Raw genomic sequence first — 18,633 nt, 5'->3', positions numbered from 1 at the left:
TTAGGTTCTAGATCCTATTTACAAGATAGTTGTTCAAACTCATCAACTAATTTGTAATCCTATAAATATACATGTTTTCTAACTAAATGAATCACATCAAGATGTGAGTGAAGGCAGTCTACTAGTTGAGCTTGTTTTAATTCTATGTATTCATTCTTCTACGTCAAAGAAGGGATGAACCAAAATGGCCCTTTGGAAACACAGGCCACCCCATTTCTTTCCACTCTCAAGGATTCCCACTTGGTGCACAATGTTACCTCTGGCACTGTCACCTACCAAGAAGACCGCACTGAAATCTGCGTGTGAAGTGAGCCACGAATCCACAGATACACCTTCTATTGCCATTGCTTAGTGATCAAGCCATTCAAGAGCACCGAAAAAATCGTCATAAGCTGTAGGGAGGCGATTTTCAGGAGCTCTCCGGTACTCCACTGATATACAAATCACCTTGGCTTCTGTAGCCACTTCATTAAGATAACTGTGATACATAGGTGAAGCAGCAGATTCGATGCAGAAACCCCCTCCATGAACATAAACAAGTACTTGCAGTTTCTCTTTTCCATTAGTAATATGTAGACGGGAGAGATAAAGATGGACGAAGATACCTATTTGAGGATCGATGACCACCTCTTTGGATGCAACTCCATGAAAATCAAGAGATTCCAGCTCTGGAGAAGGGGGAACCATACCCTGATCGATTAAGCGTTCAACCATCCGTCTTCGTAGACTCTTACAAAACCAGGAACCTCAACGATGATATCCATACATGTTGGGCTGTGGACGACGATCAAGAAAAGGGACAAGCAGGTAAATTTTTTTCCTAGACATGTAGTTCCAATTCCAAAAGCATGGACACATTGTATTTAAAACTGCAGATACCACACATTGTTGACCATGGTTGCGAAAATGAAATGCCAAGTGGGCGCTAGATGTCGCATTAGTCGCACATACGTTACCATTTTAAATTTTATTTTATAATTGAAGATATATATATTTTAATAATCAAAAATATCAATTTTGAAAAATAAATAGAAAATTTTTATTATATGAAATCGTGATTGTGTGTTAATATAAGACTGAATTCAAAGTTTTTAAAAGTTTTTAAAAACTAGTTAGAAAAATGGTCTTATATTTAACAGAGCAGAAGGAGCTTCCCCAGTTCTTGGATTATTTTTTTTATGGATGGTCATATGTATAAGGCTTTGTAGGTTAATTAGAGTTTGGCAAGCAAGGAATAATTCAACATGGAGACAATTTGTACATATGGAAGATGATGTGGTAGATGCTTCAATGGGAATGGGTTTAGATCTTTTGTAATTTGTTACTGCTTGTTCTATTTGTCTTTTGGGAATAGTAGATTTGCAGCGAAAAGAAAGAATTGCAGAAGCAAAATCTTCTCTGATTTGTGTAGAAGTAATGTTCTATATTTTAGGTGTTCTGGGAATATCTATCACCCAACTCTCAGGAAAACTTAGCTCTTCCCATTTTATTGTTTGGTGTTCAATATTCTGATTATGAGCATCTGTGAGAACGACCACACTTGATTTTGACTCTTGGCTAGGAGAATGCAAGACTGCAAGATAGAGGGTGTTAGTATGGCAAAAACAACCTCTAGTGTGGATGGAAATATTTGTTCTTTTTCTCCGCATATCAAAGCCAGAAGTCTTTATTTGCAACTGAAGTATGTCTTTGATGTGTTCATCATACACATAGACAGAGAAATTAGGATAGCAATCAAACCAGACAGGTCCGTTTGATAAAGGTGCAACAATCCCTCCAAGAATAGAATCAATATATTTGTTATGAGTCAAGTCTCGAATAGTAGCTAAGACAAAAGTGTTCAACCCTCTGTGGGTTAAAGCATAAATTCCCACCTGGATGCAACCAAGATGCACATATGAGTATTATGCTTCTTAGCTTCTTTTTTGTAATTCTTTGGGATCTAAAAGAGGAATAGTCTGTATAGTTTCAACATTCTCTTGGACCTGACTGACACATTCTTTTATAGAAACACGAGTAACAACTTTGAGATGAAACATAGAAAGGTCTGCATACACATCTGATGGACTAATTGATGGGAGTTTCCAGCATGAAGCAAGCTGGTTTTCGACTATTTCTATCTCGGCAGAATTTATTATAGAAGATGAAGCTTTATCAAAGAGATTTGTAATATCTATATTACTGGAACTTTGTTCTTGGTCTTGAACTTCTCGAAAGAAACAAATCTTCTTCCAGCTTCCATTTTAGATAAAGAAGAGTTTATAGTATTACTCGGTGAACCAGACATTACTGGCTCTGATACCAATTTGACTGCGCTGGTCACAGAGGCTTCCTCCGACAGAGAATGAAGCTTGCAGAGTTACAAATTGGTGACTGTGCTACACAAACCCATACACAAACCTTCAAAAAATTCCAACGCAAAGTGTGGAGCGATAAAAAGGTATCTTTTGAACTCCTAATTACCTTCACATTAATTATCAACCCAGGGACGACTTTTTATTTCAAGATTGTACTCAATCTGAGGTGGCTATTTACTCAAGAGTAATGTTTTGCAGTATAGTGCTCAAAATCCAAAAGTAAATGAAAGCTGGAAATAAAATCTACTTACAACAAAGCACTTTAAGACTTCAATCATGCATTCGGAAAAATAAGCAATGTATCAGTCAAGGGTCCAGTAGCAATAACTCATCCCTTTGGAAACTAATGTAATCAAAAGTAATCAAGGAACAAATCATCAATCTGGGGACTAGACAGCAAATGCCAATGCCCGCTATAGTTTCAGATCGTTCTTCACACCAAAGCAAAGATAATGCGAATAACAGGAAATGGAACGACAGATAAGAAATGGAACAACAATTAAGAAATGGAATAGAAAGGAACTGAAATGTTCTTAAACTAAATCATTCACTCAAAAAACCATCAATCGAGGATACATTAGCAATAACTCATTCCTCTGGATATTGATGCAATTGAAATCAAACCGGAACAAGACAATCAATCTCGGAACGAGGAAGTAATAATCAATGTTCTCTACAGTTGACAGTCCTGCTTTAAAGCAATCAAAAGGAAATCGAAATTGAACTAAAGTTGTCATTGAAAGTAAACTAGGAAAACTCTTTAAAAGCAAACTCTTGCAATTAATCAACCAAACTGAACAGTGAAGTAAATGGACAACAAACTTATAATTAAAGGAATTAAACAACGAATAATATTTAATAAATCTGAACAGAAAACTCTGATTAGTGGAATCGAATAACCAACAATTTGAAATGAACAACGAAGCTTTACATTTGAAATGAACAACATAACAATATAAGTTGAAAAGCATAGTAATCTCTGTTATGATGGAAAAGAACAGCCACGCGATTCAATCTCAACTTGTGCAATAAAACAATTCCATAAAATATTCTAACAGCACACTATAAAAACATGAAACTGTAAAATAATGCAATTCAAATGAATAGGAAATAAATCAAACCATCACACAGCAGTAATTGTAAAGATATGATACACAACAGCAGCGTACTCCACCAGAGGTTGGGCCCTTAGCCGCCAGCGGATGCTGCTGGGCTACTTCAGATGAAAAGAATGAACAACAACTGCCAAATCAGGTATTAATCATTAAATGGTAAAATCATTACAACAGCAGCAGCTTTGAGACTTACAGCCTAAAACAATCCTTTCTTCCTCCTATCCTATCATGAATTCTTAATTCTAAATCTCTAATTCTAAATCCTCAATTCCATCATTTTTCCATCATTCGAATCCCCTAATTCCATCATTCGTATCCCCCATCTCTGATCTCTGTTCTGATTTAAATAAAGAGAGATCAGAGAGCAGTTACAATAAAGATAAGTACAACATGATTTCTATTACAAAATTGGTTTGCTTCTAACCAATTGATCAACAAGAAGATATATTTCCATCCAACTTTCAACAAAGGCAAGACGAATTTGGCTTTGCAGCTGAGATTTGGAGGACGGACGCAACAACAAATCTGAAAAAATCGTGCTCAAAGAACCTTTCTTTTCTCTCAGTACAAGCCGAATTTGGGCAAAACATTCTTCAATAAATTTAATTGGGTCCGTTCTGGACAAAACCCATGTTCCGGATTTTCTAGATTTTGCTTCATTTGCTCAGAATCTCAACTGCAAAACCGTCACTTCTTATTCCAGCGAATTTCTAAGTTGGCACTTTTAATGATCAAATCCGAAATCTGGAAATTATCTTGGAGGCTAAAAATGGTGAATAATGTTACAACTGATTTATTAAAACTATCATTGATAAAATCATGCATAATCATCAATTTATTAAAAATAAAGGAGAATAAATAATATTCATTCATAAAAGCATAAATCATCATAAAATAGATTTATATAATAAATTATAATAAATGACATGATGAAGAATAATAGAAATGGGTGGAATAAGTGTTCAAAAGTGATAATAATAATGGCATATTAGCGGCCCAACATACCCCCACACTCAATATGTTGCATGTCCTCATGCAACGAAAACTGAATATATTGCATGTCCTCATGCAACCCAGAGACAAAAGCCCATGTGTTAACCAAGCAATAAAAAATATGTTCATCTTAGCTCATGAAATGGATAGAACAAATGAATTCTTCCTTAATTAATGAATATTCACTTTTAGTAATCTTGATGAAGGCATAACAATTTTTACATTGACATTCAACTATATGTATATATGAAGTTGCACTAAAATATGATATAAGTAACAGCAAACTTCATTAACCATTTTCTTAAAAACTACAAACCAACTTTTGTTGAAATTTGGCAAGTAAATTTATAATATATGAATGCCTTTATGATCCAAAAATCAGACTGTTTTGACGCACGGATCATGAGATATAAACAAAATGGCTGTAGGTGAGAGTGCATGATTTCTGAAATTTTATGAACCAATTTATCTTGAAATTGTCTGGGTTTGTATTAATGATACATCTGTGTTTTCCAAAAATCACAAGAATTGAGTTTATAGCTTTAAAAATATTATGGAAATCAATTTCTACACTAAAATTGTATGCCTTAAATGAGAAAGAAAATAGAAAACATCCATCATGCGTAGCAATTCAAACATCCATCATGCGTAGCAATTCCTCCCCCTCTTTGAAAAATTAGCATGCCCTCATGCGATGCTAGTAAACAAATAGAGGTGGTTTCTACTATCTGTTGAAGTCTATGCTTGGTGTCAAACAACATGGAATAAGGGAGGTGTTGAGAATGAATAAGAATAGAAATGGATGATAAAGAATATGAATGACATGGTCATAAGAAAGAAATGAATGAAAACAACACTCCCCCAAACTGAAAGATAATATGCCGCTGAAAAAGGGGAAGTGGTAAAGATGTGGAATGAAGGATGATAAATAATGCTCAAAATGGATTTCATTGAATTCTCCTAAATTTGTAATAAATCAGAAAATTATACTATTTTACCTCAAGTTTTACCTCCAAAAAGAAAAATGTGGAATGACATATATGTACTGGCATTTGTTGAAACTGATGTAGGTAGAGTTGGCACTAAAAGTGATGCAAAAGGTGGGATCCAGGTAAGCACATCATGTCTGAAGAATTGTTCACGTTCACGAGTTGCTCGAGCCTCTTCTGTTAGTTGCAATAGTGTGGTCATGCTGCGAATAGATTTCACCCCCATACTTGTTGTTCTCCTGTAAACAAATCACTATTTTGCATACAATGTTCTTGAATACATAGTGTAAGCAATAGATAAGATGCATGCAAAAATTTCAATCAGAAAAACTATGTATACATGCAATACTAATATTTTGGCAAATCAACAAGTGATGGGAGAGTGCAGTAATCATATCGCATGCATACATTCCCCCCTCCAATTGGAAAAGGAATTCCATCACCATAAAGCATATGAGAGGTGTTGTGCTGATGGCAAGGCAAGGGAATGAACAATATAGCAGTGAATGAAGCAGAGTACACATATCAATGATAGGATAGCGGGAGTTATGGTTATAATGAGAGCAGAGTATGTAAAAATAGTTATGAATAAGAGATAGGATACTTATGATTGATGATAAGTTATGAAAAAGATAAAAAGAACAACAATATGTGAAAAAGATGCTTTATTGATAGTATGCTAGCTGAAAATGATGCGATTGATCATAAAACAATTTCTCATGCATAAAGGTTCAAAATAGGGAAAAAAAATTAAGGAAATAACTTCTTTGATAAAAAGAAAAAATAAGAAAAGGGTATTATAGTAATAATTGACGATAAGATATAACTTCAATACTATAAGCAGAGCCTCTGCTGCCAGCAGGCGTCCATAGCCTCGGTAGGGTTGCTTTTTAACCCATATGAGCCAGGATCCTCAATTTATAAATGGAGAGTTACAGTGTTGTTCTACAGAAGAGATCAGTGTGCTGGTGTGGTAACCAAGTAATCACACTGCCATTCACTGGGATATAGCAAAAGTGATCAGGCCGGCTCGTGATGAGACCTCCTGTTCCAAGGATAATTTGGCTATCCAATAGATCATAACCCTGGTGTGGTGGCCATAATGGGAATGCCACTTTCTTACAACCTTATGAACATGGTAGGCTGGCTCGTAATGAGACCCCCTATCCTCCATTTGCGAACAAAATTTTGTTGTTATTACACATTTTTATGATAAAAAGAGGGAGGCTGAGTACTCCTTAAGAGCAGGGATGGTGGAAGTAGTTGAACATGCCAATAGAAAAAAAATATACCCATAATCTCATTTATTACCGACAGACAAGATTATAACCAGGGAGGATGGAACCAACATGGTATTAAGATGATCAATCAGTATCATGTACAACCGAAAACAATGCAGTAAAGTAATATATAAATAATTCTGTCCCTTTTGAAAAAAAAAAATCTATCATCAAGGAGCTGTCCTGTTAAAGATCATAACGTGAATGATATTAACTCGCTTCAAAAGAATCCATAATTCTTGTCTTCATAAAAATAGTGTACTTCATGCCATGAAAGGGAATCAATAAAATGTGGTTGAGATGAACTAAGAATAATTCCACAAGAGGAAGGAAGGGTTGCTCTCTTGAAGGAACAGCAAAAACACTCAAAAAGTGGTGTTCCCTGTAGGGAACATCAAAGGAAATGCACAAAAAAAAACAAAAATACACACAAAAAAAGTGTGAAAATGCGAATGTCGTTCCTTTGGAAAAAGGAACAGCAAAAACTAAAAGTGTCGTTCCTTTAGAAAAGGAACAACAAAAACGCAAGTGTCGTTCCTTTGGAAAATGAACAACAAAAATCAAAAGTGTCGTTCCTTTGGAAAAGGAATAACAAAAACGCAAGTGCTGTTCCTTTGGAAAAGGAACAACAAAAATGAAAAGTGTCATTCCTTTGGAAAATGAATAGCAAAAACGAAAAGTGTCGTTCCTTTGGAAAAGGAACAGCAAAAACGCAAGTGTCGTTCTTTTGGAAAAGGAACAGCAAAAATGAAAAGTGTCGTTCCTTTGGAAAATGAACATCAAAAACGCAAGTATCGTTCCTTTGGAAAAAGAACATCAAAAATGAAAGGTGTCTTTCCTTTGGAAAATGAACAACAAAAACGAAAAGTGTCGTTCCATTGGAAAAGGAACAGCAAAAACGCAAGTGCCAAAAATGAAAAGTGCAGAAGTGTTGTTCCATTCAAAAAGGAACAACAAAATGTGAAAGTGCAGAAGTGTTGTTCCATTCGGAAAGGAACACCAAAATATGAAAGTGCAGAAGTGTTGTTCCATTCAGAAAGGAACAACAAAATGGACAATCATAAAATGCAAACATGCAAAAAAAAAAAAAATTAGCTGTTCACGGCATTGATGCTGAGGATGAGTTACACTTTGAATGAAACAATACCTGAAACACAAAGCATAAGAGAAATTAGAAAAGAAACAACATTTTATTTAAAGACAATATGTAAATTAAGTTACAACAGCTGTGATATTATGTAAAAAAATGATCTTTTTGAAAAATGTTTTGGCAGCAGTGAGAAGACATGAATCTTCAAATAGAAATCAATTCTCATTTATTCTATTATGAATCCGTTGGGCAATGACTTGGATGAAATTCCTTTGTTTCAATAAAATTTCTTTTAAGAATCACTTGTCCATAAATTGACCTTCTTTATTTTCCCAGGACCTGCAAAAAAACGAGTGTCTACCTGCAATAAAATATTAAATCATGGAGAAAGAGAGGTGATCGGGCTCCCCTAATCCAAGAATTATGCAAAAAAATAACAAGTAGTTACTTTGTATAACAATTCCATTGAGAAAATAACAAAGTAAAATTTATTTGCCACTTGCGGGAGAGCAGTGGTCGACCATACTAACCAGCAGTGATTTAATCACAACTTCGTTTTTTGTCCAAATTGAGTGATTCCAAAGCCAAATGAGAGCTAATTCAAAGGTGTATCTCCAATATAAATAGGGTTTAAAAATTCAATGATATGATATGTCAATTTTAGTTAGAACAACCTGCATTATAGAGTCATTTTCGATTACCCCACTTAGAACAATAGTTAATGTTTTAAGCATAGATTTTTCGTTTGATGTCATATTCAAATGATTCAAATTGGAAATGAGAATAAATTCATTTATTTATTTCCAATAGAAATAGGTTTTGAAGACAAGAAGAATTGATAGGTCAAATACTGTAAGGAACAGTCGGAAAGACAGAGTTTTAAGAGTGCTGATTTACGATAGACAGTCAGTATTTTGATCATAACTTCCTCATACGATATCGAAAATGAGTGATTCCAATTGAATTGTAAACTATATTAATAGGGGAATCTACCATAGAAATAGATTTTAAAAATTCATTCATTTAGGCCTCCAAAAACTAACTGTCCCAAGTCTCTTCCTGAGCTGCCCACTAGACACCCTGTCAATGTTTTGTTTCTAACATTTTCGTTTCAAATCCAAATTGAGTGGTTCAAATTGGATTAGAAATTAGACATTAAGGGATACCTAGGGTAGAAACAAGTTTTAAAAATTTTCACTTTTGGTCCCTCAAAACATGATTGTCCCGACTGTTTTTCCAGAAATCTCATCAAGCCCGCAAGCCAAAAAAATGATATTCAACCATTTTTTCATATTGATGATAAAGATGAATATAAGTGTTTGTAGAATTGTTATTTCTATTATAAATCATCTACATACACAAATGAATTGAAACATTTATCATCGATGTTGATTTCAATAGCGTGTTGCAACAAAAGAAACAACTAGTTTTACAAAAAAACAAAATGCATTGATTTATTCCCTTATTTATTTTATTTTCTACACTAACCTATTTTGATTTGAAAAATGAATATGACTACGTATAGGATTACTTCCAATGGAACCATTTTCGAAATAGGGCTTCATGTATGCACATACCCAAATTTGAAAAATGCATGTTAATGGATATTAGGGTATGAGAAGCCAACTTCCCTTCAAAAAATGGTATCAAAAATTGTTGAAGCATAGAGTGATGTTGCAAACAAATGATGGAGTGAAACCAATGTTCAATGTATCTATTACTTTCTTGATCTCTCATATCCATCAGATCATGAAGTTCTTGAGCTTTTAAAATAGCTTGTTGATACATACTATAAGAAACCTCATTTTCTTCCATAGCTTCTACAATTTTTGAATTTGAAACATTCTAAATCTCATTATAAGTTTTCTCTAATGGCGCATGTGAGATAGAATGGGTGAGAAGGGTGGGTAAATATGGCAGTTCAACATTGTAAGCATGTTGTACTGGTTTATTATGGTGAGGGTGTGGAATTAGTTGAGCAGGAAAATGTGTAAGGAATGGAGCATTGTGATGATGTGGTTGATTGGGTTGAGTGGATGAATTTGGTATGCAAGCAGGATGTTGTGGAAGAGTTGGTGAAAAATATGTAGAATATGTTTGTGCTACAAGATGACGGAGAGTAGTCATGCCATCATAAGATGAACCATGGCCAACTTGTAAACAAGGTTGGTGGTTATATTGAAATTGACATGGTTGCCCTAACACATTAGTATTCCATAATGGATTATGAAAGTAAGAGAATGAAGAGGAAGTGTTTTGAACCATACATGTAGGCCATGATTTCCATGGTTTTGACTTTGTTGCATCTTCCTCATCTCTTTGATATGCTACTTCCATCCTAGATAAGGAAGAACAACTATCTATGGACTGCTCCTTTCGGTCATGATTGGAAAACACTTCATCAAATTCTTGATTTTTCCGAACCTGCAAAGCATCCAATTGTGAACTTAGAGAGCTAATAAAATCAACTTTAAAATTTTGAAATAAAGTATTAATTTCAGCTCTTATGTCTCCTATTCTTGTAGCAGATTTGGAAAAGAAAGAACAAACATCTCTAGAATTCTTACCAGCCTTGGAGATTCCTCTTGAATACCTTATGCACAATTCACAAACATCATTATATGATAATTGAAAAACATCACCTTTTCCTATCAGATTTAAGAGTTCTAAAAATTCATCGTTGATTCCTTTAAGGAGTGTTTTTAAGATTTCTTTTTCCAAATGCTTATGCTTTGATTTTTGAAGGTTATAATGAAATCGATCTACATAATCCTCCAAACTTTCATCTTCCCCTTGTATCATACCGAGAATATCTTCATTGGATTTGCAATAGTCTTGGTACTTCTTCAAGAATATGTTCTTCATGTCCTCCCATCTTTGGATGCAATTCCCACCTAGGCTCATGAACCATTGTAGAGTTGCTCCTTTTAGAGTAAGAGGAAACACTTTCAATCTTTGATCATTAGTACAATAATCATATCCTCTACAAAGTATTTCGAACTAAAATAAGAATGTATCTGGATCTTCATTTGTCAAGCCATGAAAATTTGGTAGAGACAATGGGGAAATTATGTGCATTTGTGTCACTCCTCCTAGATCCTTGATAGGAAATTCAAAAGTAAAAAAGTGAGCCATTTCTTATCATAATAGAAGATGTTCTTCATGTGTTTCTTCGAGGCCCCTTCTTCAAATGTTCCTGACAATCAGTTAGTGAAATGGGTGCTGCTTACATCACCACTTGAGAGAAATCATGAGATTTGTTTTTCAAAATTTATATTTTTTTTCTTTTAATTCATTCACACAAAAATTCAAACATCTATTTCTACCCAACAAAGCAACAACAAATCTATTAGGAAAGCGGACAATGGAGCAGGGCTTTTACATGCTCCGCACGCAGGTTCTTACCTCTTGTTTTGAAGATCCAACTCTTCCCTAGCAGGCACTCATTAGATTCACACTACTCTTTAGAAATGGCTACACTCTCCCCGGCAAGGGCGCCAAAATGTGGAGCGATAAAAAGGTGTCTTTTGAACTCCTAATTACCTTCACATTAATTATCAACCCAGGGACGACTTTTTATTTCAAGAGTGTACTCAGTCTGAGGCGGCTCTTTACTCAAGAGTAATGTTTTGCAGTATAGTGCTCAAAATCCAAAAGTAAATGAAAGCTGGAAATAAAATCTACTTACAACAAAGCACTTTAAGACTTAAATCATGCATTCAGAAAAATAAGCAATGTATCAGTCAAGGGTCCAGTAGCAATAACTCATCCCTTTGGAAACTGATGTAATCAAAAGTAATCAAGGAACAGATCATCAATCTGGGTACTAGACAGCAAATGCCAATGCCCACTACAGTTTCAGATCGTTCTTCACACCAAAGCAAAGATAATGCGAATAACAGGAAATGGAACAGCAGATAAGAAATGGAACAACAATTAAGAAATGGAATAGCAAGGAACTGAAATGTTCTTAAACTAAATCATTCACTCAAACAACCATCAATCGAGGATACATTAGCAATAACTCATTCCTCTAGATATTGATGCAATTGAAATCAAACCGGAACAAGACAATCAATCTGGGAACGAGGAAGCAATAACCAATGTTCTCTACAGTTGACTGTCCTGCTTTAAAGCAATCAAAAGGAAATCGAAATTGAACTAAAGCTGTCATTGAAAGTAAACTAGGAAAACTCTTTAAAAGCAAACTCTTGCAATTAATCAACCAAACTGAACAACGAAGTAAATGGACAACAAACTTATAATTAAAGGAATTAAACAACAAATCATATTTAATAAATCTGAACATCAAACTCTGATTAGTGGAATCGAATAACCAACAATCTGAAATGAACAACGAAGCTTTACATTTGAAATGAACAGCATAACAATATAAGTTGAAAATGATAGTAATCTCTGTTATGATGGAAAAGAACAGCCACACGATTCAATCTCAACTTGTGCAATAAAACAATTCCATAAAATATTCTAACAGCACACTATAAAAACATGAAACTATAAAATAATGCAATTCAAAAGAATAGGAAATAAATCAAACCATCACACAGCAACAATTGTAAAGATATGATACACAGAAACAACGTACTCCACCATAGGTTGAGCCCTTAGCCGCCAGCGGATACTGCTGGGCTACTTCAGATGAAAAGAATGAACAACAACTCCCAAATTAGGTATTAATCATTAAATGGTAAAATCATTACAACAGCAATAGCTTTGAGACTTACAGCTTGAAACAATCCTTTCTTTCTCCTATCCTATCATGAATTCTTAATTCTAAATCTCTAATTCTAAATCCTCAATTCCATCATTTTTCCATCATTCGAATCCCCCAATTCCATCATTCGTATCCCCCATCTCTGATCTCTGTTCTGATTTAAATAAAGAGAGATCAGAGAGCAGTTACAATAAAGATAAGTACAACATGATTTCTATTACAAAATTTGTTTTCTTCTAACCAATTGATCAACAAGAAGATATATTTCCATCCAGCTTTCAACAAGATCAAGACGAATTTGGCTTTGCAACTGAGATTTGGAGGATGGCCGCAACAACAAATCTGAAAAATCGTGCTCAAAGAACCCCGCGTTTCTCTCAGTACAAGCCGAATTTGGGCAAACCGTTTATTGTTAAAGTTAATTGGGTCCGTTCTGGACAAAACCCATGTTCTGGAGTTTCTAGATTCTGCTTCATTTGCTCATAATCTCAATCGCAAAACCGTCACTTCTTATTCCAGCGAATTTATGAGTTGGCACTTTTAATGATCAAATCTTCAATCTTGAAATTATCTTGGAGGCTAAAAATGGTGAATAATGTTACAACTTATTTATTAAAACTATCATTGATAAAATCATGCATAATCATCAATTTATTAGAAATAAAGGAGAATAAATAATATTCATTCATAAAAGCATAAATCATCATAAAATAGATTTATATAATAAATTATAATAAATGACATGATGAAGAATAATAGAAATGGGTGGAATAAGTGTTCAAAAGTGATAATAATAATGGCATATTAGCGGCCCAACACAAAGCACCCTCTTGACGGCCTCTTGCCTATATGAGCACACTACACTCCAGGACTCTAAGTGAACTTCGAATGAATCTCAGATGAAGCTCACAACAGTCGTAAGATTTATAGCTTAGAAATTATGTAGCTACTATACATGCATTGATTAACAATAAAGTTCTTCTTTATTGAATTCAGAATAACTGGTGATATACATAAAGTCTCTTTTCTTTTCAGAGATGGACTGCTAAGGCATTTATCAGATATTCTAACTCAAAATTGACTATAGAAACTGAACGCTACCTAATATTTTGCAGACTCTGCTTGAGAATCATATATTTTTAAAACAAAACAAGACTTAATCCTCAAGCTCTGGCCACTTTAGGTTCTCACCAGGATTGTTCGTCTTGATGCGCAAGCTTCTGAGACTTATGACAATCTATGAAAACGTTTATGTGTTGAAAGAAGATCGCTTAAAAGCGCAGATGCAGAGCATGGGGCAATTCTCAACCTCAAGACTCCAAGGCCAAATACCCATAATGCATTCTCCTCTCCTTATCTATATTAATCGAGAGGAGACCAAAATCATCTTCAGAAGATAGCTCATAACCTTTCCATAGGATTGAATGAGATGTGAGTCAAACCTTACCAAAAGTCAAAAAAGTGCTCTGAGTCTCATCACAATCTTATAGATCTAACCTAGTGTATCAAACGATTTACAATGTGGAGATTTTGTTGGAATCCCACAAAATTGGTCATAATCATAGTCATGTGACTAGACATTACATTACATAGTGGATACCTTTATCATGCAAGGTCCACGAGGAACGAATAATGAGTACAATTATGAGGCCCCCAAGAGCGTGGAGCCAGGGAATGTTATTTTGTGATATAGATTATTGTCCCATGTCTTTGTAAAAATATTGCAAACTATCATGGGTTTTTCCAAAATAATTTGATGTTTAACTTTAGTCATGATAGACCACTAGTGGTGTTTGGACATAAAATTTAGGAGGATCTCATTGTCAGAGTATTTACTAAGATCTGAAACAATTGTACAAGGTAAATGGAATCATTCTCAGCCTTCGCATTTTACACATTCCAAATGACGAGCAATTTCAAAATAGTGTGGGTCCATGGCAGAGTTGTTGAGTCCAAACATTCCCCACCATTCAATGAGCTATTGTGGTCGATGATGATGCTGAGTGAGGAATAGTGACCCAAATTTCATCAGTGTGTAGTATGTTGAACCTGGTTTATCTCTCCAAAGGAGATTTAACCATAAATTTTTTATATGCAGACAAATTGTAGATAGTAACAGGAAAAACCAAGGTTGGGTCACGATGTGGCCATAGAAATTTTAGTTCAAAAGATGGATCTCTTGCTCAATTGATCACAAAATATTTTTGATAAATATTGAATCAATTATTTTCTTCCTACCAAATTCTAATTAAATCTTTAAAATGAAGGTTTAAGCCTCTTGTGCTTCTTTTGCTAATTTGTTGGAGTGGCTATATACCATGTAAGGAATCCATCTGCTTGATTTTCGATATAGTTTTCTTTCTGGAACTAGACGCTGGAGATCTCCATGTGGTTGGAGGTTTGCATTTAACATGTGTGTTTTGGAGTTTCCAAGTTGGTCTCCAACTATCTATATAATCTTGCCATCGGGTAGAATCTGGGATTTCTTTGTAGATTTCCTGGTTGCACTAGACATCCCATTCAGTGACAATGAGCATGAGGTGTGTCGGCCCTTGGAGATTTTCTCTGCTAAGAAAATCTGGAATGCAATTTGTGACACCCTTAATGTGTTCGATATCAAAATCGAAATTGGAGAATAGGGTCTGCCATCTTGTGAACTTGGCTTCTCCTGGTTTCTTAATATCCTTTGTTAGGATCCTTTTCATGGCAGAGGCATCTGTTCTTAAAATATTTTTTTTTATCAGATGGATATCAAATTTGTCAATGCAGTTCCAGGCTGCTTTGACTTCTTTCTCAATTGTAGAATAATTTTGTTCGGCAGGGTTCCAACCTCTTGAAGAAAATTGTATAATTTTCTCATCACCATCCTTGTCTTGTTTAAGAATTCCTCCCCAACCAAGCTCACTAGCATCAGATTCAACAATTTTAAACAGATTTTCATCAGATACATATAAAATGGGTAGGACTCAGACTTTTTCTTTTATTTTCTTGACTGCAGCTGTATGAACTTCAGTCCATGGACTGGGATTCTTTTTCAAACGTTGATTCAAGATTCTTTTGTCTTGGGCGCAGTTTCTATAGAAGTTGTAGACATAATTCATGTAACCTAGAAATCACTGCAATTGGGTTTTATCTTTGATTTCATCAGGAAATCTGTCAGCAAATGCAACAGCATGCTGTTGCAGAGTGATCTGTCCATTTTCAATAATATGACCCAAGAACTTGATTTTTGTTTGGAAGATCTCTACTTTCTTCTTACTTACAACCAATCCACTATTTTTAACAATTTGTTTAAATCTGTACAAGTGCTTAAAATGTTCATTGACATATTTAGAAAATACTAATATATCATCTATATATACAATAAGCCAGTCAAAATATGGCTTAAAAACCTGGTCCATCACCTTTTGGAATTTTGAGGGAGCATGCTTTAGCCCAAAAGGCATAACATTCCATTCATAATGTCCTGATGGCACACTGAAAGCAGTTTTGAACTGATCTTCTTCTTTGATAGATACCTGCCAAAATCCAGATTTCATATCAAACTTGGAGAATATCTTGGCACCTGCAATTCAGGTAATTAGATTTCCTTTGTGTGGGATTGGGTAGGTATCATCAGCCAAGACACTGTTGAGTGGTTTATAATTGATTACCAAGCGAGGTACTCCTCTGATTTGTTCATAATGTTTATTGACATAGAATCCATAGCAGTTCCAGGGGCTGCTGGATTCGTGGATCAATTTTCTATCTAGTAGATCCTGGATCTCCTTCTGACAAAGTTGTCGGTAGGCTTCATTCATAGGAATTTCTTGGCTTTTGCATGGCCTACCAGTATACTCTGTTTTATATGGTAGATCAAAAAAGTATTTCTTTCTATGCCAAAAGGCATTGGGCTCTTCTGCACAACATTCATCTTCTAGGAGTTTTCTGAGTTCTGCAATTCTTTTCTGCACACTAGGCTGTTTGAGTTGGTCATCAATCTGGAGGCAAGATTTTAAATCCTTCAATTCTACTAGTCTTTCTTGGGATTTATGTAATTCTTGCATTGCCTAAATCATGGTGGAAATTCAAGGCGTTGACACAAATGGGAGTGTGATGGTATGCAGATAACCATTATTGTTTGGTACAGAGATGAAGTATCCTAATCTACCATCTTCAAGTCTTGTAGAGCCATGTGGCTCTACGACTGCCAAAAAGGGATTTCCTAAGATGCAGTCAATAGGAATGTTGCCTACTACAAAATTTTCATTTATGGAATATGTATCAAAACATATTGTGGCCTTAGGGACTTCATACTGAAAATTAAACCCTTGTGCCCCTAATCCAATAACCTCACATATTGCCTTGGACCAATACTTAGCAGGGACATATTTTTTATTTAGAACATTGATGTCTAGACCAGTATCTAATAAGGTCTTTAAATGAAAGAATTCATCCTGGACTCTAATCTAGAGCATAACATGAAACTATTGATGTTGCACAACCATAATCTTCATATTTCCCAAACCTCTGAAATCTGTAGGCTTGGTTTCATAGATTTCTATATTTGGATTTGGTTTAGAAAAGAAATGGATTGTTTCATCTTCAAGAGTCTTTCCTTTTTCTAATTTTGAGACTAGGGTTTTGAGCTCAGCTATTTCTTTTTTTAGACTTTGGATCTCATGGCTAACTTATGGGAGAGTAAGTGTTCTTTTCTTATCTTCCTGGTGGCTTCTTTGAAAGGATTTAGTATTTTTCTCAAAGGAAGCATCGACAAAAAGGGCTTTAGGATTTTTACTTGAGGAAGTGGCTACAAATCCTTTGTTTTTGAGCATTGTCTACATAAAAGTTTCCATTATATTTTCTTTCATCTCTCCTTTGGGCAACATCTTTATTCCTTCCAAGACTTTGGCTTCTTCACCATCATTGAGATGAGCCATACATATTTTAACTTTTTCTGATGGCTTTGGTGGTGTCTGTTCTTTGTCAGATCTTTCTTCAGTATCAATATTTGCGAGGGTGCAATGACAATCATCAGAATCTATTCAATTACAATCTTCAACAAAGAACATGTTATCTTGATAAGATAAGTCAGAGTCAGAATTACTTAAACTAGAGGTTTTAGTAGAATCACAACAATTTTGACCTAATATGTGTACTTCTTCTTTAATATGAAAATTAGGACAGTGGTTTGTTTTGTGCAGTTTGGATCCACATTTGAAGCATTGAAGATGTACCAGTGTCTTCTTTTCCCCTTGCTTTCCTTTTTCTTGTTGGAACTTTTGTGGTTTTTCTTGGGATCTTTTCCCTTTTTTCAATTTGGATTCTTCCCCAATAGGACATTTATTTGAAGTGACCTTCAAGAAAAATTTTAAGGATGGAAAATTTTCTTGAAGTTTAAAACATTGGCGAATCTCACTAATCTCTAATATGCAAATTGTAAATGTTTATTGATATATTTGTAAAATTAATCAAATTTATAATTATTTTATATATAGTCTCTATATAATGTTGACGATTTTTAAGGTAAAATAATTTTATATTCTAAAATTTGGGCGAATCGTCTTTTATAAAATTGGAAATTGGCGAATCTTTTTTGTGGAAAAATCATGGAAAATTAGCCCATTGGGCGAACATTAGCCCCTAAAATTTTCCATGGTGACCTTGTTGGCCACAAAGATAACAAGTAAGCTTGTTCCATGCTTCATGTTTATGTGTCCTAAGATGAATATCTTGAGGACTGTAATAATGAGTTCAGGGAACTCTTTTGTAGTATCCTTTGGCTGTGCTTTTTCTATGGTTGTTGTTCAGACCTGAATATCGTGTGGGTTGATGAGAATGACTGACCCTCTGGCTAGAATTTTTTTGTATGGCCTTATTTATCATTTTTCTATGTACAATAGGATCATCTAGATTTAAGCCATATTTTTTGCAAATTGATTTGCTGTCAGGAAGCTTAGACAGTTTTTGTTAGACTTGTTCATTTTCAAATTTGTACATAGGCCAACTAAGGCCTTGGTTATAATACAATAGATCTCACCCCATGAATAGGATTCATATGGATGTAGGAAAGCTTCTTTAGTTCTTAAATAATA

At 34.7% G+C, this 18,633-nt stretch overlaps 1 protein-coding gene and 1 pseudogene across 1 annotated transcript; one reads left to right on the top strand and one right to left on the bottom strand.

Annotated features, from left to right (window-relative positions):
* Positions 1 to 348: 348 nt before the first annotated feature.
* LOC149239654 (2-hydroxyisoflavanone dehydratase-like) lies at positions 349 to 714 on the bottom strand. The gene has a single exon (XM_089369934.1). The coding sequence runs from the start codon at positions 712 to 714 to the stop codon at positions 349 to 351; it is 366 nt and encodes a 121-aa protein (XP_089226060.1).
* Positions 715 to 753: 39 nt separating this feature from the next.
* The window catches only part of LOC149239652 (pirin-like protein), a 52,667-nt pseudogene continuing 34,787 nt past the window's right edge, over positions 754 to 18,633 (top strand).

Source organism: Pinus tabuliformis, chromosome 8 (genome assembly GCF_031772625.1).
Source record: "Pinus tabuliformis cultivar Carrire ecotype Pingquan chromosome 8, CPIR1, whole genome shotgun sequence".
NCBI classification, from domain to species: Eukaryota; Viridiplantae; Streptophyta; class Pinopsida; order Pinales; family Pinaceae; genus Pinus; species Pinus tabuliformis.
The sequence above is the reverse complement of the archived record's forward strand: the minus strand, read 5'-3'. Positions and strand labels throughout refer to the sequence as shown.